The sequence below is a fragment of the Lepisma saccharinum genome, chromosome 3 (assembly GCF_977018435.1).
Source record: "Lepisma saccharinum chromosome 3, izLepSacc3.1, whole genome shotgun sequence".
In the NCBI taxonomy this organism is placed as follows: Eukaryota; Metazoa; Arthropoda; class Insecta; order Zygentoma; family Lepismatidae; genus Lepisma; species Lepisma saccharinum.
Genome location: NC_139231.1, coordinates 137,138,265 through 137,164,435, shown reverse-complemented (window position 1 = coordinate 137,164,435; position 26,171 = coordinate 137,138,265). Strand labels below are relative to the sequence as shown.

At 36.1% G+C, this 26,171-nt stretch overlaps 1 protein-coding gene across 7 annotated transcripts in view; it reads right to left on the bottom strand.

The window, feature by feature from the left end:
* Eip74EF (Ecdysone-induced protein E74) overlaps nt 1–26,171 on the bottom strand; it is a 776,515-nt gene that overhangs the window by 445,446 nt on the left and 304,898 nt on the right. For 4 of the 7 annotated variants that reach the window (XM_083119484.1, XM_083119487.1, XM_083119488.1 and 1 more), the window contains 2 exons: nt 20,587–20,811; nt 2,369–2,545 (listed from right to left, as the gene is read on the bottom strand). In XM_083119484.1, coding sequence (XP_082975610.1) covers nt 2,369–2,545; nt 20,587–20,706 — 297 coding nt within the window. In that variant the 5' untranslated portion in view covers nt 20,707–20,811. The remainder of the gene's footprint in view (nt 1–2,368; nt 2,546–20,586; nt 20,812–26,171) is intronic. The other 3 variants (XM_083119486.1, XM_083119490.1, XM_083119491.1) reach the window with 3 other exon arrangements.

Below are 26,171 nucleotides of genomic sequence, written 5' to 3'. Positions count from 1 at the left end.
TTTGGGTATTATCTACCATCTATTAGCCTCTATGCTTCACCCTGATATATCTGACAGCCTCAGAAGGAATGTGTTCATGCAGCTAAATTATTTCATTAATTTTGCAGGCTTAGTTTAAGTTCATGTCAGAATGAATGTGAAAATGTATGGAAAATGCTCTATTATTTATGGTAGAGAGCTGCTTTCTCTCCACTCTTTAATTACTCACAGACAAGGCATAATGATGAAATATTAAATAAATAATATTTCTTATATATAATAATAAAATATTTTAATAAGCTCTGATTACTAACTGGCTGCAGATATAGAATAAAATTCACTAGCACAATAATATGTTATACTTTTAATATTTAAATTATTTGGTTGAATGATTTAGATTCATTTCTGACATTAACAATTGTGAAGGGCTCGGGGATAAAACATGACAAGTGACTTTTTGGTCATTATTGCGGTTCTTATGCAAAAAGGTTATTAGAAGCTATAGTCTAGATAAATTGTTTTCATGTTGTGTTCTGTTTGCCAATTTCAGAAGTGTTCAAAGAGTCCAATGCAAAATGCATGACGTGCCAATTACACATGAAAACTGAAGGATTTCTCTTTTTACTTTGGAACTCAATAATGACCAAAATGTCACTTACAATGTTTTAGCCTGAGCCCATCAATTAATCTAAAAAAATAACATTATTTCCTTTTAAGAATTTTAAAAATATTGCAATTATAGTATACTTTAGAATATTAAAATCTACAAGCAGTTGTAAAGAAGGAAGCCTATAAGATTTGCCTGTTAGTTTAATCTTTGTGTATAGTCAGAACTAACATGGCTACTTCATCAATGGAAAAAAATAACACTCTCAAAATACATACTTTCAGACAGGGAATGTGAATTACACACAAATGTACCAGAATAATTGTCACCTAACGATTTAAAAACCCTTCGTAAGAAAAAAGTGAAAAAAAATCTTGTTGTTTAACCACTAACACATTTTATTTGACTATGTGCATAGCCTCTGAATAACTTTTAAAGCAAACATTATCCATAAATCTAAATTTTTAAAAGAATCACCACACATACCAAATATTCAGTACTTCTAGAATCTTGTGTACATGTAATTAACATTTTAAATATTTAGAAATATACAAATTATCTTCTAAATAAGAGGAATTAAAATGTAAAAGTGAAACAAACGAAAAATCATTGAAAATATACTATTCACAAAAATAATTAAATATGGATAAATTTATGTCTTCTCCATCATTAACTGAGTAGAAGTTTGAAGGATCATCCTTGTTTGATGATGATAACAATAATCTCTGCAGTAATTCTATTGAAATTTGAAATAAATTTAGAAATTCTTGCAAGATTTCTATTATATGTAAGAAAACTACAAAAAGCTACACTGATAAGCAGTATATTACTATTGTTTGGAGAATGATAAACCACAATGGACGTACTATCACTTTGTTGTTTACATTGTGTTTATCTAGTGTATCTTTTCAGATCTGAGGATATGTTGAAGGAATCAACAAATTATCAATGTTGTAATCAGTATTTCCAATATTTCATAGTTTCGTAAGTTTTCTCTATCTGGTTTTCTGAAGGTAGATGATCTCATTATTGGAAATTGTGTGCCCACAACATTGTTATATATATATTAGCTGGAAATAGAATCAGACTTTGACTGGTGTCAGGCCAAGGACTATAACAGAACTTGTCAGTTGAATTCACAGAGAGGAGATTTTAATTCTCAGTTATAAGCACCAGTTTCACACCTAGCGCTAATCAGAGATCGCCTAACTCCCTGAGCCATAGAGCTACTTCCCACATTTGAAAATACATGGCAAGCTACCAAAGGTGGACTGAATTTTTATGATGGTTCATATCTGTTCATATGATGTGAAGAAATTATTATTTTAAATAGACAGATGGGCATTAAACTTGTATTTGAAATACCTTTAACTTAGAAACGCAATTTTGAGATATTAACCAATCACTTTATATTGACCACTGTATCTCATAGCCAGACTGGTCAGTTGAGCTAAATTTATCATGCATTGAGCTACTATTTTGTAGTCTACCAGTGAATATATATATATATATATATATATATATATATATATATATATGTGTGTGTGTGTGTGTGTGTGTGTGTGTGTGTGTGTGTGTGTGTGTGTGTGTGTGTATGTGTGCGTGCGCGCCTGTCTACATTATATCAACTGCACACATTTTTATATTATCTATCTACTTGCCACTATCGAAAGATAAGCATGATTGATTGCTGTCTGTCATCTACGCAAATTCTCCCTAAAAAGGAGTTGCCTAATTACTACTAAAGATAGTAAAGGCATCTTGGAACAGAACAACTACTACCTTTTCATCAAAATCGGTAAAGAAATTTTCAAGTTCAAAAGGCCCTTCAAAATTCTTAAAAATGTCTTCTTCTTCTAAGCCAGCAACAAGTCCACTGAGGTCGGATTGCGAGAGATCACCGAGGTTGGGAGTTAATGGTCGACGGTGTTCCTGTCCGCTTGCAGCTCCAGCTTCCTGCTAGAATAAGAACACTTAGTAAAAATATGTTCTCGTCATATATTGACACAATATAGTGAAACTCTTCACCATCAAGTTGTGAAAGCCATAGTACAAAATAGACAATTAGAAATACAGTAATCTGGTACTCCCTTTAACAGTGATTATCTTATCATGAATAATCAATAAGATATTTGGAAATATTAATATTTCTTATAAAAATATGCATAAAACTAGTAAGGGATGCCAGTCTGCTCTATTTTAAGTTTCAATGATTTTTATGCTCAAATATTCGTGAACTTTTTTCTGATACCAGCCAACATATATCTTGTAGAAGTGTGTCTATTTAAGTTTGCTAATTACTACCATAAAATCCCATTGATTTATTTGAAAAATAATACTACCCAAATTACAGTATATGCAAAAATATTATTTTCAATATGTAGTACATCAAATATATACATGCCCATATGCATGTTTGCATTGAATACATACTGATAGGCCTGTATCAAGGGCTAGGTTAGGGGTGCTGAAACCTAGGGAATTCAAAGCTTTAAAAAATAAAAAAAATAAAAAATCACATTAACAAAGTGAGAATATGTGATGGAAAAATTTACACTTGGCCAAGGTATATTCTGGTAACATACTGCTGGAATTTTCTGTCTCCCAAAGTATAGGGTTGCCACATGTTCAGTTTTTTCTGCACATGTCCTACATTTTAGCCTTATGTCCGGTGTCAGGGAGGAATTTGAAAAATATAATAAATGCCCTACATTTTGAGCTTCACATAATATTAATTATTAAAATGCGTGTTTCAGTTAAACAAAGAGAAATTATGCAAGTTACAAGTCTAAGAATTGCACTCCCAAATTCAATAATTGAAATTTATTTTGATTAAGTAATTGTCCCACTCACCCCTTCCCCAAATAAAAGGTCATCCTGCTAGAACAAAAATGGAAGTATTTAATGAACAAAAATTTGGGGCCATATTCTGATGATCTCACAGTTCGTTCAGTGCCCGAGTGGAATTTCTTGCCTTGATGATTATATATATTCGTGGAACAAGGTGTTTCCCATTCTTTCATTACCATCAGCAAAACAGACTCATGAGATATTTTTTTTCACAAAGTCTGTAAAATGTTTGGTACTGGTTCAGCATAATTTCAGAGTTTGACTGTTCAGTCTCTCATAAATATATTTTGACTAAACCTGAAATTTTGAGAAAAATTGGCTCCTCTGAGAAGTACCAGTTAAAACAAGTAGTAAGAAATGTATTGTTTACAAGTTTGAAATGTTGCATTTAAGAATTCATTAAGAAATCATATTTATATAGAAGAAAAAAATCAAATGTATCAATTTTAAATTACTTTCTAACATGTTCTACAAATGTGTATTGTGAATGTTTTGTGTCCTACAGTTTGGGACATTATGTCCTACTTTTTCCTTATAGCAATATGGCAACCCTACCAAAGTAGTACTAATAGTATGTTCAGACACTAAAACGTAACTGAAATATTCATAAATATACTAAACTTTTTTTAAATCAGATATGCAAACTACAAATCTTTAAATATAACCTGTATTATTTTTAATGAGTTTTCCTTTAATGAACATAATGGTTGATTTGATATTTTAATTCCATGTTATGCACAGTAAGGCTAATTGGGACTGGACCTACAGTTTAAAGTGGGATCCGAACCACTATGTGCCTCCACTGGGTATCGAACCTAAGACTCCTTGATTACAAGGTGAGGATGCTACCACTGAGCCATCAGGGAGGCCAATGAACATAAAATGGCAGTGTTAGGTAGTGCATGGTGGGGGGCCACAATCCTGCCTAGGGGGCCGGCATAATGTGCTATTTTAATGTAATCCTTAATTAGTCAAAATTTCCTTTTCTATACTCATTATGTTTACAAAATCATTCCAGAAATATACTAAAGTTTTTTTTTTCTGAAAAATGTTTTACATGGTATTTTTAAAAATATGATGGAAGGGATGAACTGAAGTATCCAAGGGAGAAGGATGGGGTGTACTGTAGTGCCACCCTAAATTTATTATTTTCTAATTATCATATTTTTAGGCTATTCATTTTATTTTATCAGTTAGAAGTTTGTAGGATTTCCTTTTTTCTCAAAATCGCACCGAGCCTCTTGCTTGGCATAGCGAGAGAGAGAACTGCGGCCCTTCAGGCAAGTCACGCTGGCTAGGGTGTTTCTTCGTTTTTTGTGTATTAGTGTGTGTGTGTATGTTAGAGCCACTGGACAAGGCTACAAAAAACCGGCAACATTGCAAGGACACAGGGGAAGTTTTGGCATCTTTGGAAAAGGACAGGACACAAGGAGATAGAGGTGACAGCAGTGAGGGTGTATGTGAGAAGGTCTGGAAAAATTCGGTGTATGTGCGTACAAGGATGCAGGGCGGTGCTTTGGAGGAGACAAGTAGATGAAGTGTGTTTGGTGGACAGATGACAGCACCCTGCAGCGAGAGGAACTGTGTTTTGATCTTGTGTAAATTGAACTACTTCCGTGGGTTTACTGAACAATAATTAAAACAAATCACACCATGTCGGAACATCAGCCAGCCTAGGGGAAGTAAAAGGAATCCAGGACCTGGAGTCGTGACCAGTGCCCCCTTTATCCCCTCCAACAACGGACCACAACCATCCCCTCAATCTAAAGTAGGAAAAGTGTGTGTGAGGAAGTGCAATGCATAACTGACGACAAAAGGTAAGGGATCCCGACAAACGTGTACTTATGGCCACAAGTTACATAAGGGTTATTTATTTTGTGGTGTATGTGCTATGCCAGGTTATTGTATATTTTTTATTATCAATAATAATCTATTTACACACATGTTCAGAGCAAAATTCACGTTCTTTACATATTGACCCCCAAAGTAGCATCCATTTTTATTTGGCTAAATGCAATGGTGGCAGAGCCAGTTTGGGAGCATTAACAGGGTGCAGCAACTAAAATATCCCTCCCCCCCAAAAAAAGTTAGAGACTGGTATGACCGATGCACTAGAGCAAACTATGTTCAGTTAGGGTGATTTCACACTGAAGTGACATGTGCTGCTTGAGGATTTCACTAATCAAATGTAGACTTGTGCAGCCTGCCATGCTGCTATGGTGTGAAACATTGCTGTTGATTGGCTCGTTCCCAAGCAGCATGTATCGCATGTCACTTGGCACTTTGGTCTGAAATCTCCATTTTTATTACTTGTCATCAACTATGAACTTGTTCACAGTAGCAAGACCGCAAACAGATAACAGCTGATATTCAGGTCATTAGCCTTCAAGAACAATTTAATCTTAAAAAATCTGAAGGCTGTAAAAAAATCTCCCAGAATTTTATTTTTTAAAGTTGACAAGTCTACCTATGCTCCAGGTGCTGAAAGATGTGTGTGATGAAAATAACTTTAGGCAAAGAACCAAGCTATTTAACTTTTGCTGCAAGGGCAGATTCAAGGGGTGTGGCAGTGACCACTTTCATCAAACGAACTTGTGGGAGGGGGGATCTCATTCTCAAGGACCTTATTTTATCAAATGCTGACAAATAATTTTGAACAGTTGGAAAGAAATTCACAAGACTGTAATAGAGAGTACACAGCAGTATATGCCATATACTCTCTGGTTAACCAACTCATCAGTGTATACATTCTTGGATACGGTCGGTCACCAGCCTCAAATACTTTTGGTTTCACCTGATTGGGGCACATAATATTGAGAAGGGGAGGGTGTATGAATAAACAATTTACATCAGCATTCTATTGCCATCATTTAACTGCTATAATAATTTTGTAAAAATGTGTACAGTTAATTTTAACAGAACCTTCACTAGCTTGGTTTGTATCTTTGTTCAGAGCAATATGAGATCTGCCTTTTGCTATCAAAACCAATGTGAAAGTTTGACTTAAAATGATTTGAGATTTCAAAGTATAGAGTTTTCAACAATGTTTTGTTTCTGTTTCCTGCAACAATTGGCGGCAGACTATAAAGGCTCTTATTGTTAAACGTTACAATTGCAGCCTGTTGTATTCCAGTTTTAAAAACGGAAGGAACGAAAAATAGAATTGTTGCTCTTTCTGATAATTTTTCACTTTTTATGTATGCTTTTAAAGTTGTCCAATTTTAGTGTAATTAACAGTAGCCTACTTATTAACAGCATACAAACTGATAATTCCCGAAAGCAGTATGAACAGGAAAATAAAATACAAATAACATTCTATGCTGTAGCCTATATGTTTAATGCAATCATTAAAATACACATTTTACATTTTTTGTTTTATGTCAATTATGTGTAGATCATCATCAGTATTATAACATAAATGGCCTTTTTTTTTGTAAAGTTAAAGGTGTGATGTTAAATTTTAATTGAAAAACTGTGTAATCAAATGTTGTTCAAACTCTATCCTCAAGGTTGCATTATGAATTCACACAGTCATAATTATACACATAACTACAAGTTCGCATTAGAAGCATTACAAGAAAAGTGGTCCTACTCCATGTAAATAAAATCAATCTGGAAATCTTTGTTTTTTAATTGTATTAAAGTTTAAATGTTGTGAATGCATTTAATTTGCATATTTCATGAACAAATATTATTAGCATCTGTAACCTTATATTCTTCACAGACAAATAAAGTGAAACTTGACTACATTTTAAAAGCATCACACAGGTAACACATTTTCTTTTCATACATTCAGGCTTCTTCTTCTTCTTCTTCTTTTTCTGACCCTATCAACTGGTAGTCGATTTTAGTCATCTTCCTGAGTTTTTTTTTTTTTTTTTTTTATTTTTTTTTTATGTATTTAGTTCGCTATTCACTTATATTTCACAAGAATGAAAAAAAACATCTATTGATATTTATTTATACTGTTTGTTAGATCGTCAAATTACATCTTCTTGCATATCCATAAAGAAGCCATATGGTGGGAGGAGTAGGGTCCGTGAGCAGGGCAGTAAGAGATGTAGGGAATGGAATTCTATTTCGACGTAAACCACTATATAATTTATCTCGTTCTCTGTCGAAATTGGGACATTGTAAAAAGAGATGTGTAGCATCTTGATTATCTTCTCCACATGCGCAGGCTTGTTTTGTTGTAATATGTAGTCGTGATAAATGATCATTAGTGCGAACATGACCTGTACGTAGACGTATTATAAAAGTAATAACTGATCTTGGAAAATTATATGGGTAGTACCAAGGTTTGTTTTGTGAATGTTCTGCAAACCATTTATATGTGTTGCCCGTGGATTGAAATTGTTCTATACACCACTGTTTCCATTTTTCTTGAAGTTTATATTTAACTCTTGGAAGAAGGTCCGTGTATGGAAGTCTCGCAAGTGAGGTAGTTTCCGATGATCGAGCGGCTTTGGCATATGTGTCCACACGTTCATTTCCCGTGTTTACTTGGTGAGCCTTTACGTAACTAAACTGGACGTTGATATTTCTTCCATTAGCATACTGAGTTTGTTGGATTATAAGTATGATGAATAAAGGATGTTTACAAATCTGAGGATATGAGGAACTCAGCGCCATTAATACGCTTAAAGCATCTGTTATGATGAGAATTTTTGTGTAATTATTATGGATAGCGTATGTGAGAGCTTTATATATTGCATAACTTTCTGCAGTGAAAATAGAAGTGTCAGGTGGTAAACGGAATTGTTTGTTTATATTTTGATCTGGAATGAAATAAGCACAACCCACACCTAGGCGGTCTTTGGATCCATCAGTATATATGATTAGGTGTGTTGGCCATTTCTCTTTATACATGATGTGTCTTCCTAAATCCCTGAAATGGATATTGCATTGGGTATATAAGGGTATGTCTAATTGATAAATTAAAGGATGTTGGAAGGTAAAAGACTTTGCACGTGATTCCAGGTCTATGTATTGGCAATATACAAAATAAAAGAATGTGTGTTTAGGATCTATGGCTTTATTTTCTGTCCATTGTTTTTGTATTTCAAATAATTTATTGAATGGGTGCGAATGATTTTCCCAGGTTTTGAGCAGAAATTTTATTGTTAATTGGATCCGTCTATGTGTCAAACTAGTTTCTCTGCTTTCCATATATACACTGACATTAGGACAGGACTGCATGAGACCTAAGCAGGTCCTCAAAGCTTTTCTCTGTAGTATGTCTATTTTGTCTAAAAGACTTAATTTTGCACCCCCATAACTAAAGGCTGCATACTCAAAGTTTGATCGAAAACAATTCCTATAAAATAGCAGTAAGATTTTGGGGTGGCCACCCCATTTAATTGTTGTGATACTACGGAGTATATTTATTATTTTACGGCCTTTATTGATTAAATGCGTGATGTGTGTATTCCATGTGAATCGCCTGTCAAAATGTATACCTAAATATTTATGTGTTTCTATTACTGGGATATTAGAAATGTGTGGTATATTGTTAGGATGAGTATCCAATCGTTTATTATTAAAGCAAATAATTTTTGATTTTGTTTCGCTGATGGATAATCCTTCTTTGAAAAACCACGCTCTTATGATGGCGATTAAATTCTGCATTGCTATTATACCTTGAGTAGCATCATCTGTAATGTTATAGAAACAGAAATCATCTGCATACTGAAGGGGATGAAATGGTAGAATTGGTAATGCATGTATCTCATTCGTATAGATATTAAATAAGAGAGGGCTCAGAGGTGAGCCTTGAGGTATGCCGATTGAAGTGGAACGAGGATCGCTTAGTTTGTCGGCGAACCATCCGAATATAATCCTGTTGGAATATAGATTCCACACAATTGTTGAAAGTTTTGGGTGTATATGAAGATTCTCTAATTTATGACAAAGATTATTTAAATTTATAGAATCATAAGCTTTTTCAATATCTATAAATAAACTGAAACAGTAGGAACGTGTAATTTTACTATTTTGAATTGCTGCTGTTAGAGTGGCTATAGCATCTTGACTACTAAGATTAGTTCGAAATCCAAATTGTGTGGAATGAAAAAAATTTTCGCGTTCTAATAACCAGGATAGTCTATTTTTCATTGTGCGCTCAAATATTTTTTCCAAAACTGAAATTAGTACTATTGGTCTGTATGAGGATGCATGGTCCGGAGATTTGTTTGCTTTTAAAATTGGAACAACTACATGATTTTTCCATTCTAACGGAACTATGCCGGTTTGATATATATTGTTGTAATGTGAAACAAGAATATCTGTTCCGGTATTCGGTAAATGTGTTATGGCCTGGTACGGAATACCATCGAGACCTGGTGCTGTGTTTTTCACATTTTTAAGAATTGTTGTTAATTCCTCTCGGGTTACAGGTGGAAAATCTTTTGTAAATTTTGAAGGGAGATTCTCGTTATCATCATAATGTAGGTGAACAGATGGTGGAGTTAATTGGGAGAGAAATTGATGTTGCCAACTGTCATCTATCGGTCTTTTTTGAGGAGAACGTGGTTTGCGTAAAGAATTGAATTTATGCCAAATATTTCGGGATGATTCCTGCATGTCTATCGAATTGCAGTAGTTAATCCATGCTTGTCGTTTGGTTTGTAAGTATATTTTTCGTGCTTGAGCTACGGACTTTTTCCATGATATGAGGTTTTCAGGATTGGGACATGAGGCATATTGTTTTTCTCTGATTTTTCTATTTGATTTTGCCTCTTCACATTCTGTCGTCCACCAATGTATCTTTGGAAACATTGTTTCACAATGAGTATTTTTACGCGAGGTTAGTATTCATTAGGACATTCAGGCTATGTCCTAATACTCAATCCTTTTTTGTTAGCTTATACCAGAAAGTACTTCGTAATTCGATTAAATCATGAATATTTTAATCCAATCGCATGTCTAGAACCTTACATTCTATATATGAATGCCCGATTGAATGTTTTGGAACACATCCTATATGCACCCCTATACACCTGTCCAACCCATCTTGAGAATACGCAACATTCATTCATTTCAAAACTGTTCTCGTATGACAACTAAATTTCCAGTATCTTCCGCGTGGCGGCGCTAGTTAAGGACTTTTAGTCGAACGAAAGGGAAATGACGTCTGCAGTTGAATCTGCGTAGCCGACGTTGAATCTGTTACTTCGGCACGAAGAACACGAACTCAAAAGGAACTCAAATGGTTGGTTCTCTCTCCTTTTTTCGTGACTCAAGAATACATTCATTCGAACCATGGGAGCCTTTATTTCGATTCTGCACCACGAAAACTGCTGAAACGAATTCCGAGGTTGATGACCGATAACGACACACTTCGTTCACGTGACAGAAAAAAAAGTTAAGGGAAAGAAAGTTTTCGGTTCACGGTGCTTGCAACCAAGGCCCTGTCCAATCAATTACAAAATGTTAAGCCGTTTTTTTTTCTGTGTGACCTACTAAGCGTTTACCAAAGATAAGTACTTTCCGCAATTATTTTTCAAGGAATCTTGCGAAATTGCTAAACGCATTCGTGAAAATCTGTTGTCACCAAGCACTATTTTGCTATATATTTAACCAGATAATCATGAAGAATGTCTTCTTGAAAGGTTGTGGCATTCTAGATTACATTATACCATACATATAACTATTCTATGATTATACGATTATAACTGCAGCACTTTCAGAGTTGCCAGACATATTATTCCAATAACTAAGAATCATCTTCTGAAAGTGATATTCCTTCTTCGTGTTTTCTGATCTTGCTCTTTCTTCCTCAGTTCTTGCTATTACTTTCTTAATTTCCCCTTCTCGACGTTTCTACTTCTTTATTGCTTTATCTCTGTGTGCGTGTGTAAAAAAAAAGGGTTAAGTGCTCCTCTGTGCTTAGCACCACGCCATGAAGGCGTATAGGGGTGGGGGTAACGCCACACACTTTCTTGATCCGGTCGTGAGTGGGGGTGATGTGATCAGCATCACGCCCGCCTTTATACAGTTTCGGCTTTCGTCCGTGGTTAAGATGGTGTGATTTTTCCAATCCAGGGTGAAATATGAATCGTATTTTAGAGGCAAGTACTGTGTTTATGCCTAGCGTTATATGACTTTTGTGTTATTCTTTACATCCGCACGCTTTGCAACGTGTGTGGTTGCTGTACGATCTCAAATAATGTTCACAGAAAATTTGAAATATTGCTTATCAATCAGCGGGTGCGTTCGAATTATGCGTATATTTGTGTACGCTTTTCAGCATATCTTCTATGCCTGTCTCAATACACATAGGAAAAGTGACAGTGATACGTTACAGCCTTAAAAAATATAGTACACAATTTTGTACTTCGGAATATTTCTATAAATTATAATTTTCACGAGAAAAAGTTTGTTTTAATTCACTTTCTAAAAATTTTTTTTTTTAAAAAAAATCCCTCCAGCGGGAATCGAATTTCGGATCCTTCGATTACAAGGGAATAGCATTAGCCACAGCACTATCGGATAGGTCCGATTGATTCCATAAGAAACAGGCTCCATAGTCCTGTATTTTTTTCGTATGTTGCATAGCTTTATACAACGTTGTTTTGTGGCAAATAGCAGCTTTTTAGATACTCTGGTCATTGTTGCATTGTTGAAGTCTACGTTTGGTATATAATCTAATGTGAAAGTTTATAATCGTTATATTTGTACAGTGTCTCTCAAAAGTTTTAGGACTACGACATTTTAAACTAGGCAACCCAAATTACGTAAGGCGCTGGTGGGTTGCGTGTAGAGTTAGGCTCAATTTCAGGGTTGCCATATGCACAATAGATATTTACGACATACGCGAAAGGAATACAACCAAGAATTATTGTATAAAACTCTAAAAAAAAATCAGTATTACATTTGTGGCAAATAAGAAATACTTTCTGAAAGAGAGAAAATCGATTTTCTAGTATTTCATCGCTGATGAGTCTACAAAAAGGAAAAGAGGAGAGAGGAAAAGAAAAGGGACAACGAATGAGAGGAGAAAAAAGAGAGCGATAGGGGAAGAGGAAAAGTAAAGGAGGGAAGGAAAGGTAGGACAGATGTGGATAGGAGAAGTAATGAGGAGAAAGGGCAAAAATGCGAGGAGAGATGACGAAAATGGAGCAGAGAGGAGAAGAGAGGAGGGACAGAGATGAGAGGAGAGGAGGAGACGAGAAGAAAGGAGTTTAAAGTAGAGTAAAAGAGATAACATGAGAAGAACGACATTGACAAATATTAATTAAATAACTATTTATATCTGTGGTGATCTAGGACATACTAATTTTACACTTTTACCCGCTCCAGTTCAATGCAAGGATACCTCCGAAAATATCGAATGAAAAGTTTTCATCATGTGCAATTCTCCATTAAATGTTTGCGCCGATTCGTACTATAGTGGAACCACAAGGAAAGAAACCTGCGCAGACCCCATCGCGCTGGCGGGTGGGGGAAAAAGACAGGAGGAAGGAGCCTTCAGAGCGGCCAACGTCAGTGTTGCCAGACCTATTGATTTCTCGGTAGGATTCCATAATAAACTATTTCTATGGCACCTCCGACGGCCTGCTCAAAAACAAGTTTCCTGGTCACCTTACTTGAACATGGAGGGGAGAGTGGAACTCCACTCAGCCATGAAAAGTGCTGTTTGAACTGTGAAATTATGCCAAACGATGTGCTAGGACATTATTATTATTTTATTACTATTACTACATTACCATGGGCGTCCCGAAGGGGGGGGGGGCGTGGCCCCCCTGGAAAATGAAAGTCAACCAAAAATTATATATTTTTCACATATAATTTCATTTCAGCTGCAATAATGTGTGTTAATTATTGCATGAATATGATACATTGAAATTTAAGCAATGTTTTTTGAGGGAACTACACTATTATTGGAGAAAATGTGCCTTCTTTGCCCCCTCAGAAAAAAAATACCTTCCTTGCCCCTGCCTGGAAAAAATCCTGCGGACGTCCATGTACATTACTATTTTTAGATGCTTGTATTTTATTCCACCTGAAAATCTATTTCTATTTTAATTATTTTACGTCGCTTTTGTGCCTCTACGTGTAAGTACGACAATATGGATGAATGAAAAACTGATGAAATGAATGAAGTTACACAAACACAGTGAAACATCCTTGACTTACTAAGTAGAAATACTGACTTCGTAGCGTGGGCAAATTATTTTGTATATGTATGTGTGTGTGTGTGTGTGTGTGTCTATTATATATTAAATGCAGCAACATAGAGGCAGCATAACTGACGAATAAAGCATGTGAGTGTTAATAACAAGAAATTTGCTAGAGAACGAAGCGGCATAGTTCAATTACAAAGGAAATAATGCACCCCCTCCCCCGTAGCTGCTTCCAACTTTCATCGGCTTGAAAATACTTAATTTAACTATCCTTAATATACTATTCTATACTTAAATACTTAATTTTCTACAAAATTATAAAGCGGCATGGACGTCCAGAAGGAAGTGCAAGGATGGTCCCCATCCCCTCCCCTTCAGGAAAATGAATGTTGACATAAAAGTACTTATTATTTCAGACGTATGAGTTGATTTCAGTCACAGTAATTTACATCCATTTTTATAATAGGGATGTAGGAACGTGATAATTTCAAACTCAAGTGGTGTTTTCTGAGAGGGCAACATTATACTGGGTAATATGCCTCGTTTACCCGCCTGATAAAAATACACTGTTTCCCCCTCGCTGGAAAAAATCTGCAGACATCCTATTGCCCCCCAGTGCGCACGCCTATGCCGCCGCCGAGAAGGTCCTTCAACCTCTACTATTAGATCATCGGATTTTGTAGCAGATCTTCTGGTTTCCCAAGGAACAATCTCCCGATTTTTTCAAGTCTGACCTGGCAACACTGCCCCGAGCACAAATAACAGCAGGGAAGATGCGCGAACGCTTTTGAGGGAAGGTTTTCCTTGTGGTCGAGCTATACCTTCGTTTTCTTTGTTACAAACAAGTATTCTTTTTCACATTACATGTAGGAGGAGAGTTGCATCTACATTTCACACTGGTCATCTCTTCGTAGCTATTCTCAAGAACGATAGTTTGTAGGGTAGTGGTTACCGTTGTAGATTGTCAACCTGATGGTCGCAGGTTTAATTCCCTCCGGTGGTAGAAAATTTTCGTAAGTTTTAGACATATCCCATTGTGTTCATTATCCAAGCAAGGTGAAACGGAATGATTCTATTTGGAATTAACGATGGGGGGAGGAGAAATGTTAAATAACAAAACATCCATTTCAACGAACTGAGAAGTGGAGAAAAAATGGATAATTCTTATAGATATGAAAATTAAATTCATGTTTTTAGTGGTATAATCGCAGGTAGAATCAAAGATCTTACGTGGCAGATTTTATCTCGCTCTGAGCTCAGCCAAAAGGCATTTTGCACCGATCTAATACATTCTCCAATTCATTTTAAAATATTATTGAATGTTTCATGTCGATATTTTGATCAATGCATCAATTCTTGACGCTGAGAAGATATTTTCTACAAATACTTCATCTCTCCCCTCGTCTCCTTTCTCTTCTCTCCTTCTCCTTCTTACCTCCCTTCTTATCCTCTGCTTACATATCATATCACCTTCCCTCTTGTCTCCATCCCATTCTTCTCCACTCCTCTTATCTCCTCTCCTGTCTTAGATTTCCGACTCCACTGCACTCTTCTCCTCTTCTTTTCGTTCTTCTCATGTTCTCTCTTTTACTTTACTTTAAACTCCTTTCTTCTCGTCTCCTCCTCTCCTCTCAAACCTCCTCTTCTCCTCTCCTCTTATCTCTTTCCCTCCTCTCTTCTCCTCTTTGCTCCATTTTCCTCATCTCTCCTCGCATCTTTTCCCTTTCTCCTCGTTACTTCTCCTATCCACATCTGTCCTATCTTTTCTTCCCTCCTTTACTTTTCCTCTTCCCCTTTCGTTCTCTCTTTTCTCCTGTCATTTGTTGTCCCTTTTCGTTTCCTCTCTCCTCTTTTCCTTTGTGTAGCCTCATCAGCGATGAAATACTAGAAAATCGATTTTCTCTCTTTCAGAAAGTATTTCTTATTTGCGACAAATGTAATATTTTTTTAGAGTTTTATACAATAATTCTTGGTTTTATTCCTTTCGCGTATGTCGTAAATATCTATTGTGCATATGGCAACCCTGAAATTGAGCCTAACTCTACACGCAATCCACCAGCGCCTTACGTAATTTGGGTTGCCTTAGTTTAAAATGTCGTTGTCCTAAAACTTTTGAGAGACACTGTACCTTGAATCACTGCCACAAAAGCTGTGAGCGCAATGCTTATCAAACGTGTTTTCAACACGCTCCGTCTGTGCTGCTAAACGTTTGCCGGAATCATGGCTGCGGGTGTGCTTTCGCGCAATGAATTGCGGGGAAAGTTGTTCGCTGAATATCATCCATTCAGATAAAAAGGAAATGGTCAACTCGGAACTTGAATCAGTCATTAAACCAAGGCAACCTAAATCACAACAAATTGGCTGGTTGCATACCATGCAAAGATAATTGCTGATAGAAAAAGACTCACGAGAATTCTGAAGTTAAGTCCACTTTATGCACAGATAGGCTAATCGGGACTAGACCTACAGTTTTAAAATGGGACCCGAACTACTATGTGCCTCGATCGGGTATTGAGACCCGGTACCCATTGATTACTAATACGCTATTGGGGAGGTTCAAGATAATTCTGGAATAGATATTTAGATCACGTCCTTTTGGTATTCTGTTTATAGTTTTTTTTTTCCCCAAGATTTCGTTTTCATTTCTTTGCTCTGCAGATATTAATTTAATTCCACATTAAATACAAAATTAAAGCAGGAGAGGGAGGGAGAGAGAATGAGAAATAAATAAATAAATAAATATATTTGATATATATGAACATACTGTATATCCTATAATGTTACACAATGTACGAGAACTTGGCGATTAAATCAGATTCAAAGTTCACCTGTCTAAAGTTTACTTTTGCTCGAGACTGTATCATGTTATATCTTTACAAAAGAAACTACAATACCAAAAATAAAGTACACTGAACAAATTTGAAATAACGGCCACAGTTGCAAAGCTACTTTGCTTTATTCACTTAAATGTGTCTGTATACTTGGATACTAAGTAGATAGACCGACATATAATACTAGGCCTATATACTGTACATGTTCGATACCCGGTGGAGGCACATAGTGGCTCGGATCTTATTTTAAACTGTAAGTCCAGTCCTGATTAGCCTTACTGTGCACAAAGTGGACTTAAAACACCAATTCAATCAATATATACTGTACATATACTGTATACTGTATATATACTGTATATTTAGATACTAATTAGATAGACCGACATATAATACTATATACTGTATATACCATCACATGTGTTAGGAGATCAATGAATATTAAGAGCCTGGAAATAAATAAATAAATACACCAGTGCATGCATGAATATACGGTATCAACAAAAGTGTTAGGGAGCAGACTGGATCCATAAGAAGTTACACCCTTGTTAAATAATGAATAATGATAATTTCAAATATTTTGCAACATTAATTTTCCATCTTAAGTACCTCAAAATCGAGTTAAGCTATAATTACCAATATTTTTAAAAATAAAAATATGTATTCAAACCTGGACATCCTGTACATTCCTACCAACCAACACACATAAGTCACATGAAAATGATGAGGAAATACTGGACACTCGGGCATTGGGATACACAAATTAGAATCACGAATACTAATTTAAATTGTGGATGAATTAGTTTAATATAAACACTAGGTCGAGAAAATAGGTAAACTATGTATCAACTGTATTTCTACTACGCTGGACCAAGAGTGTAACATGCTTTTACGTTCTATTCTACAAACAGAAAAAAATGAAATTAAAATATAGGTGTACAAGAAAGCTAAAATAATCATAATAATATAGTCAGTGTTCTATGTCAGTCTTGTGTCTTAGGGAAAGTCAACGTGTACAGAAAGAATGAAAGACGAAAGTATTTCTCTTCGACGGAGTTTATGATTGCTTTTAATCGGGAAAAAAAATGCACTGATTATAAAACTATTCTCAAGAAACTTGCCTTGGTGTTTCTAAAACCCTTACGTGAAAATTATTTATATTAATTATACTGATATTAATATTAACGTTTCAAATTTGATTCTTTTAGTAATAGTTTAATTAGAAATATTTTATTGTATTGTGTTTAGAACTACAATTGACATATATACAGTTTAGAAAGTGCCACTTTTACTATTCTTTTTCATCAAACAGAATATTTTTTTTTACTTTTCACTTTGCAGATTATTATGTAGCAACAGCAGCAAAGTTTCTCAATTTCCAATTCGATACGTATAATTTGCATTTGTTTATATATTCACTTCGAAATATAATACACAGATTTACTAGTATCGCACTTAATATTTTTGTCTAAATAAATAGAACCGTGGCTTTAATCTGTTTATATAAGTAAATAAAAGCTGTTACTTTATCGTTTATGTTTATTATATTTTGCTTATTTATTATTATTTTTTTTAGATAAGAGGGGGAAATATATATTTTTTAAATATCCATTGATTAAGCCCCACCAAAAAAGGCTCAAAAGCAAGAGAAGTAAATTGAAAAGTAACATCTGTATCAACAACAAATTTTACATAGCTTAAGCATTTGGATTTTATTTTCAATTCATATTTCTATTACCGGTAAACTCATTATTTCTTAAATTTCAGTACCCACATCAATTTACGAATTTTTCAACGATGTGAAAAGTTTCGACAAAAGGTTCACGCTAAGAAAATAAGTAATGCAAACATCAACATGAAGGAATTAAGGACGGTTTACGACAAACTTACGTCTTGAAGGGACGAAATAGGTAATTTGAAGTTAATATCTTAGCAAAATAAAAAAAAATAAAAAATTAAGAACAATAACACATAGGAAAACTATATGGAAAGGGATACAATCGGAAGAAAAGTAGTAATGAGGAAAAACAAAGAGACGGAATACAGGGTGCAAAATCTAATTCATAATTAATTTGACTTACTGTCTTGCGAAATGAATCATGCAGTAAGAAAAATAATATAGTAATAATATGTTTGAATATTTACGTGACAAGAAACATCTATTCAGTTTGTTACTGCTATTCTACAAATACTTCTATTGTTAAAAAATAATATTTTTATCATATCAATAGGGAGAGGAAAATATATTATTTATTACAAAAATCCAAGTAAAGCAGTACAAGATATGAAAGTAAATATAATATGAAAGTGAAAGCCCAAACAACTAGAGGATGGAAAGGAGAACTATCTAAGGTTAATGTTGTGACAAATTAAGAACGAAGAACTCTCAAGGGTTCAAGTAATATATGAAAAATGTTTTTATTATAGTAAAGTAAATAATAAATAATCATATGCACGATGCTAAAGAGAAAGACGAAAATGGAGAAATATTTTAGATGTATGGAAGAAAGGAAAGAATTCAAAGACAGCTAGCTACTGAAGGAGGTGATAAACAGGAAGACACACAAGCCTAAAATAAGGGATATACCTAATAGTGATTGCTCTATCTAAAGAGATACAACATACTACGGGAAGATAAACCACAAGAAAGCATATAATAATTTATTATTTCCTCACCAAAGCTTACCAGAATAAGTGAGGAGGACAGTGAGATAAATGTGAACTAGATACTGTTGTACTGCCATTCACTGAAGTTTGACTAAAGGAATGGAGAACAGAATCGAATGTCCTCCAAAGCAGAGAACTGAAATCTCATCTTTTGTTTGAGGCTATGCATATTCGAACCGAATGAAGAAGGGTAAATTTCAGACTTTTAACTTGACCTTTTATTGCAGGGAAAATGCACATTTCCCTTGAAGCTTTAACACGTAAATTTTTAAACCTAGAGATAGTGGCTGGATCTTTTCACGAAGGAAATAAAATACAGTGAAATCAGTTCAAGCATTTTGTATTACAACTGCTGAAATGTGAAAGTTGCTTCTTAATTTTTCTTTATGCTGATAGGGTAATCATGGAATGAGCAGACAGTTTAAAGCGGAAACCCACTGACTGTGCTAAGTGCATCCACCGCGAGTCGAACCCGGAACTCCTTGGTTATAGCATTAGCCACTAAGCTATCGGAAAGCCCCTCTCTCTCTCTCCCCCTCCCTCCACACACTCACTGTTCAGATTGAAATGGTCTCCTCCTATCTATTTTTACTGATCAGTGATAGAATAAAAGAAATTAAATATACATATTAAAAATCGTCTTTGAAATAAAATAAAAATAACCTTAAAAATCAGTAAACAAATAAAAGAGGTTAGCTATTTATGGAATTTGCATTTGCATCTCCGTTACATGACAATGTTTTTTTTTTCTCCAGCTCTTGGTTATACCGGTAATCTATTGAATGGTCAAAGTCTGTTGTACTCAGTTTAGAAATTTGGGGGTTATAGCTCCCCTCCCCCCACTTTCTCTCATTAGCGTGCATGCACTTGAACGCAACTGAGCTAAATGTGTCGTCAGTGGACTAAATAATTTTAATTTAGGACAATTTAGTCGCCTTTAAATTCAACTTCTCCACTGAGGAAGAAGTTAACTAAAATTGTATTTCTGTGCCTAATTTCCTACCCTTCACTTCTTCAAGTTTCGACCATATTCTATAACTTCCAGCTTTCTTTTGAAAACAGGACAAGCGGCGAAAGGTGGAAATTTTAGTCACCAAGAGGTACGTCCATTTCTTTCAGGGAAATTTATCAAAACAATGAAATCAATGTTCCTCCTTGTTCTTTGGCAATCTTCAATGCTTGAACCAAGGTTGGTTGATTTTGTTTATTTTACTTCGCTTTTCTGCCACTTTGGGCTAATCGCGAAGATGAGGATGAGTGATAACAAAGAGGCCATTGCACAGGCCGGGATTCAAACCTGGGACCCCTGGCGTCATAGCGCGTCGTACTAACCGCTCCGCCGCGGAGATCGGCATTTGGACCAAGATTTCACTGTACGTATTTCCACCTTATTTCCAGCCTGCCTCGATCCCGCCCCCGCCCCCCACCTCGACCTCGGAAGGAAAAAGGAGAGACAGCGTCGTGGACATTTCTGATGATGTCAAGTCGTCAATCGGTCATCATCATCTTCTCACCGGATGACCCTCCTTACCTTGACGGTGACCTTTGCATTGGTTGGGGGTGCCGTGGATTCACCTACCAAACAGGATCCATCGACCATCATCCCATCGTTGTCCGGGCACCACAGGAGGTCGTCGTCTATGAACGGCATGCTGCTGGCTTCCAGATCGCCAGCGTTCAGCGCCAGAGCGACTGAGTTATGTTACCTTCTTCCTATTAAGTTGCTAATTCCTCTTCACCGATCTTAAGAATGTATCTGCAAAGATAAGAGAGAAACGTGTCAATGAATTGGGTTACTTCCTATACATTTACATGTGATCTAGACTAGTGTTTCTTAACCGCAGGGCCCTGGAGTCAATTATACCGGGCCGTGAAAGATTCTTCTGAAATTTGCAACTTGCAGACCACGCTGGCAACCACTTGGAAAATTAACCTTTCGTTAGGATTTCGACTTCAATAACAGGAAATGCTTTCTGGACAGTGGTGGTGATGGATCAAAGGTCTAACCAGGCTGCGAGTTGCTTGTCGCCTCCAATTTTGGAGGTTAACAGGCTCGCCGGTCTCGAGTCAGAGCCGGAAGGTGAAGCGACCTGCAGCCAAAGCTGACAACCACCTAGTAAGAAATCAAAACCGCTGAGAGGGAACTGTCACCCGTGCAGCCTACAGATTTCAATTTTAACGGCTCGGTCTTCCTCGAATTAGAGCCGGAAGGTTGAAGCGACTTTGGCTTGCTAGATTATTATATTGGCTGGTTGTGGAACAAGGAACGCTGGATGAGGCGAAAAGTTGAGTGTTTCTTGTGAGATACGACACTCGAAAGGAAATTTCCTGAAGAAGGTGGTCACTTCTGATGTTGCCACTGACCATTTTATGCACGAATATATGGTTTTCCAGTTTATGTCTCTTCTGAGGAGTTTGGATATTTAATATTTAGTGCGAATTACCCCCCCCCCCCCCACACACACACACTCAAATGGAAAATTCTGGATAAACCGCTGACGGACTTCAAGGACACCATCTCCAGTTGACAACTGATTGTTACATTACAGCAGGGCTCGAAAAATCCCGGTCGCCAGGTCGCCATGGCGACTAAAAATTTCAGCCTGGCGACTGTGATCTTTTGCTGTAATATGTACGAAATTTTGAAGATTCTAAGTTCAAATTGCAGTACAGGGTAAGTTAGCATTTTTTTTTATCAACGTTGTGAACATTACATAGATTCAGTAACAATTTCTTACTCTTTGTTTCCTACTCTCATTTCCTGCTTTCTCCAATGATTTAGTGATGTTTTGAATACCGTGATGCTTCTTATATAGAATGTTTCAAAAGTCGCACAACCCAAACTTTGAAAATGTATATCATAAAAACCGTAAGAGATATTTACATCGGGTTTTCTGCATTATAAAGCCTCATCCATTAAGATATTTTTCGTTCCATAAAATTATCAGTTTACGCCATACAAAAAATTAGATAAATTAATAACTGGCGGAAGGCAGGGTTAAACTTTTTCCAGAAATTGAGTGAGAAAGATGTCTAAGAAATTATCGAAGGGTCATAATTAGATGTCTGATGACTGATACCATATCAATCTATCATTTATGACCAATATTGGTCATGTGCAATATTTGATGGATTTTTGACGGACGATTTTATGGTTTGAGTGAAAAAGTTACATTTTTGGGACATATCTCCGTAAATGGCAACAGAAGCAGGTCGAAATATTGTCAAAAGACGCATGCAAACATGTGCCTAAGTATTGGCCATACATCTACATGAAAAATCATAAATCAAGATTTTGTGCCGAAATTGAACTCTTGAGAGAATTCTAGACTGCCCCTGGTTATCCTGAATTCTCTTCGCTCACTTTCGCCGCTACTGTGCCTCGTTTTTTAATTGATTCAGCATGGCGTATACATTGGAGCAGCGCGTGTGCATTGCTGAAGAGTATTTTACTACTAATTCTTACACTCAGGTGCAAGAAGTTTTCAAAGAAAAATACCCTGCTTCTGTTGTAGCTCACAAAGCAACTGTTTTCGACAAGTCAAACACCAACAAATGATCCCACACATTATTAAGAGTTGGTATTTATTGTTGAAAATTAATTCTCAGATGTTCTCTTCAAATTAACAATGTTTTTTTTTTCAAATTATGCAATTGCTTTTATTTGGATAAATGCTAAAATAAATTTATTAACCCAGTGATAGCTTACATGATCAGTTTAGTGCAGAAAACAAGGTGTAAATATCTCTTACGTTTTCATGATATACATTTTCATAGTTTGGGTTGCGTGACTTTTGAAACAATCTGTAGTATGCACAATTGCTAGTAGGTGGTTTCCTGGCGCCTGATTTTCAGAGTTGGCGCCTAGCTTTGAAGAAAATTTTTCGAGCACTGCATTACAGTTACAACCAGGGTCCGACATATCTTTTCCTTTATAACCAAGAAAAAATGGCATATAGCGGTGAATTTGAATGGTACATATTTTGAGGTATACTACATATTTTCCGTATAGACTACACAATTGTACACAAAATGTGTCATTTGCATAGTTACCATTGATACGAGTGAGGGACAAATATTCGAAATGTAATTTCTCTAAAAGTTGAGTAATTTTTCATCCGATTGTGGCAGGTCCGTTGCCTTAACCTTGTTTAAAGCCATGAAAGTCACATCGAAAAAAAAAAATAAGGCTCCGTGTACTTTGTCCATGAACTGAACAAAGATGAAAAAATGTGTCAATAGAAAACATGTCAATCTTGTGAAGAAAAATGTGAATGATCGCTTGTTTCAGTAACAAAAAAAGAAATACGAATATTGGGTATTTATGTCAAAATACGGACCAGTAAGGACCCAGTGCAATGCCTGTTCTGGAGTGGCCGAAAGTCTCACTTTTACACTACCAGTCCCGTGTCCCAAACCCAAAGTTATCTCTAACAATGTTTGATACCAGTTTAAAATGGCAAATTGTACTGTGAAATTTACACAGTGTGTTTCAAAAAAAATGTAACTGAACCTCAGCACCCAAACCATGATCAATTACCAGTTCTTCAACACCCTGTACATTTATGGTGTGATTCCAACTCCTGTTAGAAATATAATTGATTCATGAACAACACATATATGCAAGAAAATACATCTTATTTCCATGTTTATGAAACTTCATCGCAGGATAGAATATTTGTTTTCCTTATTAAATGCTTGTTATGATTTTTTCTACAAATAGGTTTATGGCTGTTTGAGAAAATATAGATTTTGTACAACAAAAAGCGAAGGAAAATACAAAACAATGCAGCTTCAAATTTTACATGTGCCGGCTTCATTTGTATGTTAATATGTCCCGGGTTTACTTAATAAAAAACATTCTACAGAACTGAAAAAATGTATTTAATTAAAATATATATGCACAATAACTAAATCATAAACATTAAAAGTAACTTGTTAAAGTTGCAAAATTAAAGTTTTGGTGTATTTAATCTTTTGTCTGGTAACATCGTCGGCTTGTAATCAAGGGACACCGGGTTCGATACCTGGTGGAGGCACCTAGTGGTTCGGATCCCACTTTAAACTGTAGGTCCAGTCCCGGTTAACCATACCGTGCATAAAGTGGACTTGAAACACCAACTCAATCAATTAATCAATTAATAGAGCACTTTCTGCCAAGAAGACTGTACAGAAATTACAAATGTAATTTCTATTGCGTAATTTTTGTACAAGAAAAATTGTAGATGTCTTTTGTACAACTGAAACACAGCAGGCAATTGTTGGGCCATTTCCTTTCAAAATGGAAATGGCGAGTGTGTAAGTATTGTTGTGATCATTGTAGGGAGACTTTCACTCTTTATGAAGCCCGCGAGCATTGTTGCCTCGAGGGGAAGCGTTTCATGCAGCTTTGAGCATGACGACGAGAAACAATACAAATGACCACACAAAGAAAAGGGCGGGAAATCCTGAGGTATAAGGTCAAGAACCTTCGAGCACGTGTTGCAGGAATCTTAGTTCGACAGGTGGGCAACGCTGACCCCAAACCGTGGCCGAATTCAGTGGCGTACCTAGGATTTTCGAAAAGGGGGGGGGGCTAGGTATACTTTTTTAGTAGTCAGCCCTCATTTCACCATATTTTCCTGCCTTTGACTATTTTTTTGTTAGGAATACTGGGCCAAAGAGGGGTAGTTATGAATCCCAATAACACCCCTTGGGAACGCCACTAGCCGTATATAAGGGAGAGGGGAAACCCCTCCCATTAGTTTTGTAAACATTTTGCACTAGTTGTGTTGTTATGTAGTTATGGTCTTAACCCTGCAGTGCTACTTTGGGGTCCTGAGGACCCCGGTTGATATGTTTTTTGTGACTGCCACCAGATGGCTTTTCTCTGCAGACTGCCCATCTCTGTAGTTTCCTGACATCTGGTGAGGAGTTTAGAAAAGCCATTAGTTTTGCAGGAAAGCCAGTCGTGCTCACACTGTTGAGTAAGTGGGGTCCTGTGGATCCCAAGTACTGTTGATGTAACTTTTTTTTGTGGAAGTGTCCAGTGTGCAAGTTGTGCTCAAAATATTTGTTCAAAGTGTCTTGAAAATGAAGAGGATTAATTTTCTTGTAAATTTATTCAGTTTTATAAACATATGTTTGAAAAAATTTCATTAAAGCAGTGGCCATATACATTATAGCAGTATTTTATATTTGGGTCCTCAGGACCCCTACATACCATTTACGTATTTTTTTTAGATGTAGTACTGAACGGTTAAAAATTAGTCAAAACACTACACAGGTTGAGAACGTTTTGAAACTTATATGAATATCACACACACACACAAAATTAAGCTCTTAAAAACAAAAGCCTAACTATAATAAAATAAAATATACTTGTATTAGATGGATTGATTTGGTTATTTTACGTCGCTTTTCTGCCAGTTTTGGCTATTCTACCAACTCCTTTAGCGACCATGCCTTTTAGCATCCATATATCTTTAGATACCAATTCCTTTAGCGACAATGTCCTTTACCGACCATGTCCTTTAGCGACCAAGTTATCTAGCAACCATATCCTTTAGCAACCATGCTCTCTAGAGACGCTGTCCTTTGGCGACCATGTCCCTTAGCGTAGCGATCATGTCATTTAGCGACTATGTGCTTCAGCAACCTTGTCCTATATCTTCCATGTCCTTTACCGACTATGTTCTTTAGCGACCAAGTCCTTTAGCGACTATGTCCTTTACCTACTATGTCCTTTAGCCTTCGATAAAATCAATCATAATCTCCTTCTTCATAAATTACAATCCAGATTTAACATCCATGGGAAATTTCTATCCTTACTACAAGACTATCTGAATGCACGTGAGCAGCGTGTTATCCTTCCTGGCACCTCTTCCAGCTTTCTTCCTGTCTTGTCTGGAGTTTCCCAAGGGAGCGTCTTAGACCCACGTTTGTTTCTTCTTCAATGATGATGTCCCGGACAGACTGTCCTCTCTCCCTATGAATATACTTCTGTTCGCCGATGACTAAACTCTTCACAGAAATCTCATCAGAACACGATGCTTTAATCTTACAGCAAGCTCTTACAGAACTACTTGTGTGGTGTCGCCAGTGGAAACTTCAATTGAATCCTAAGAAATGCTCCTG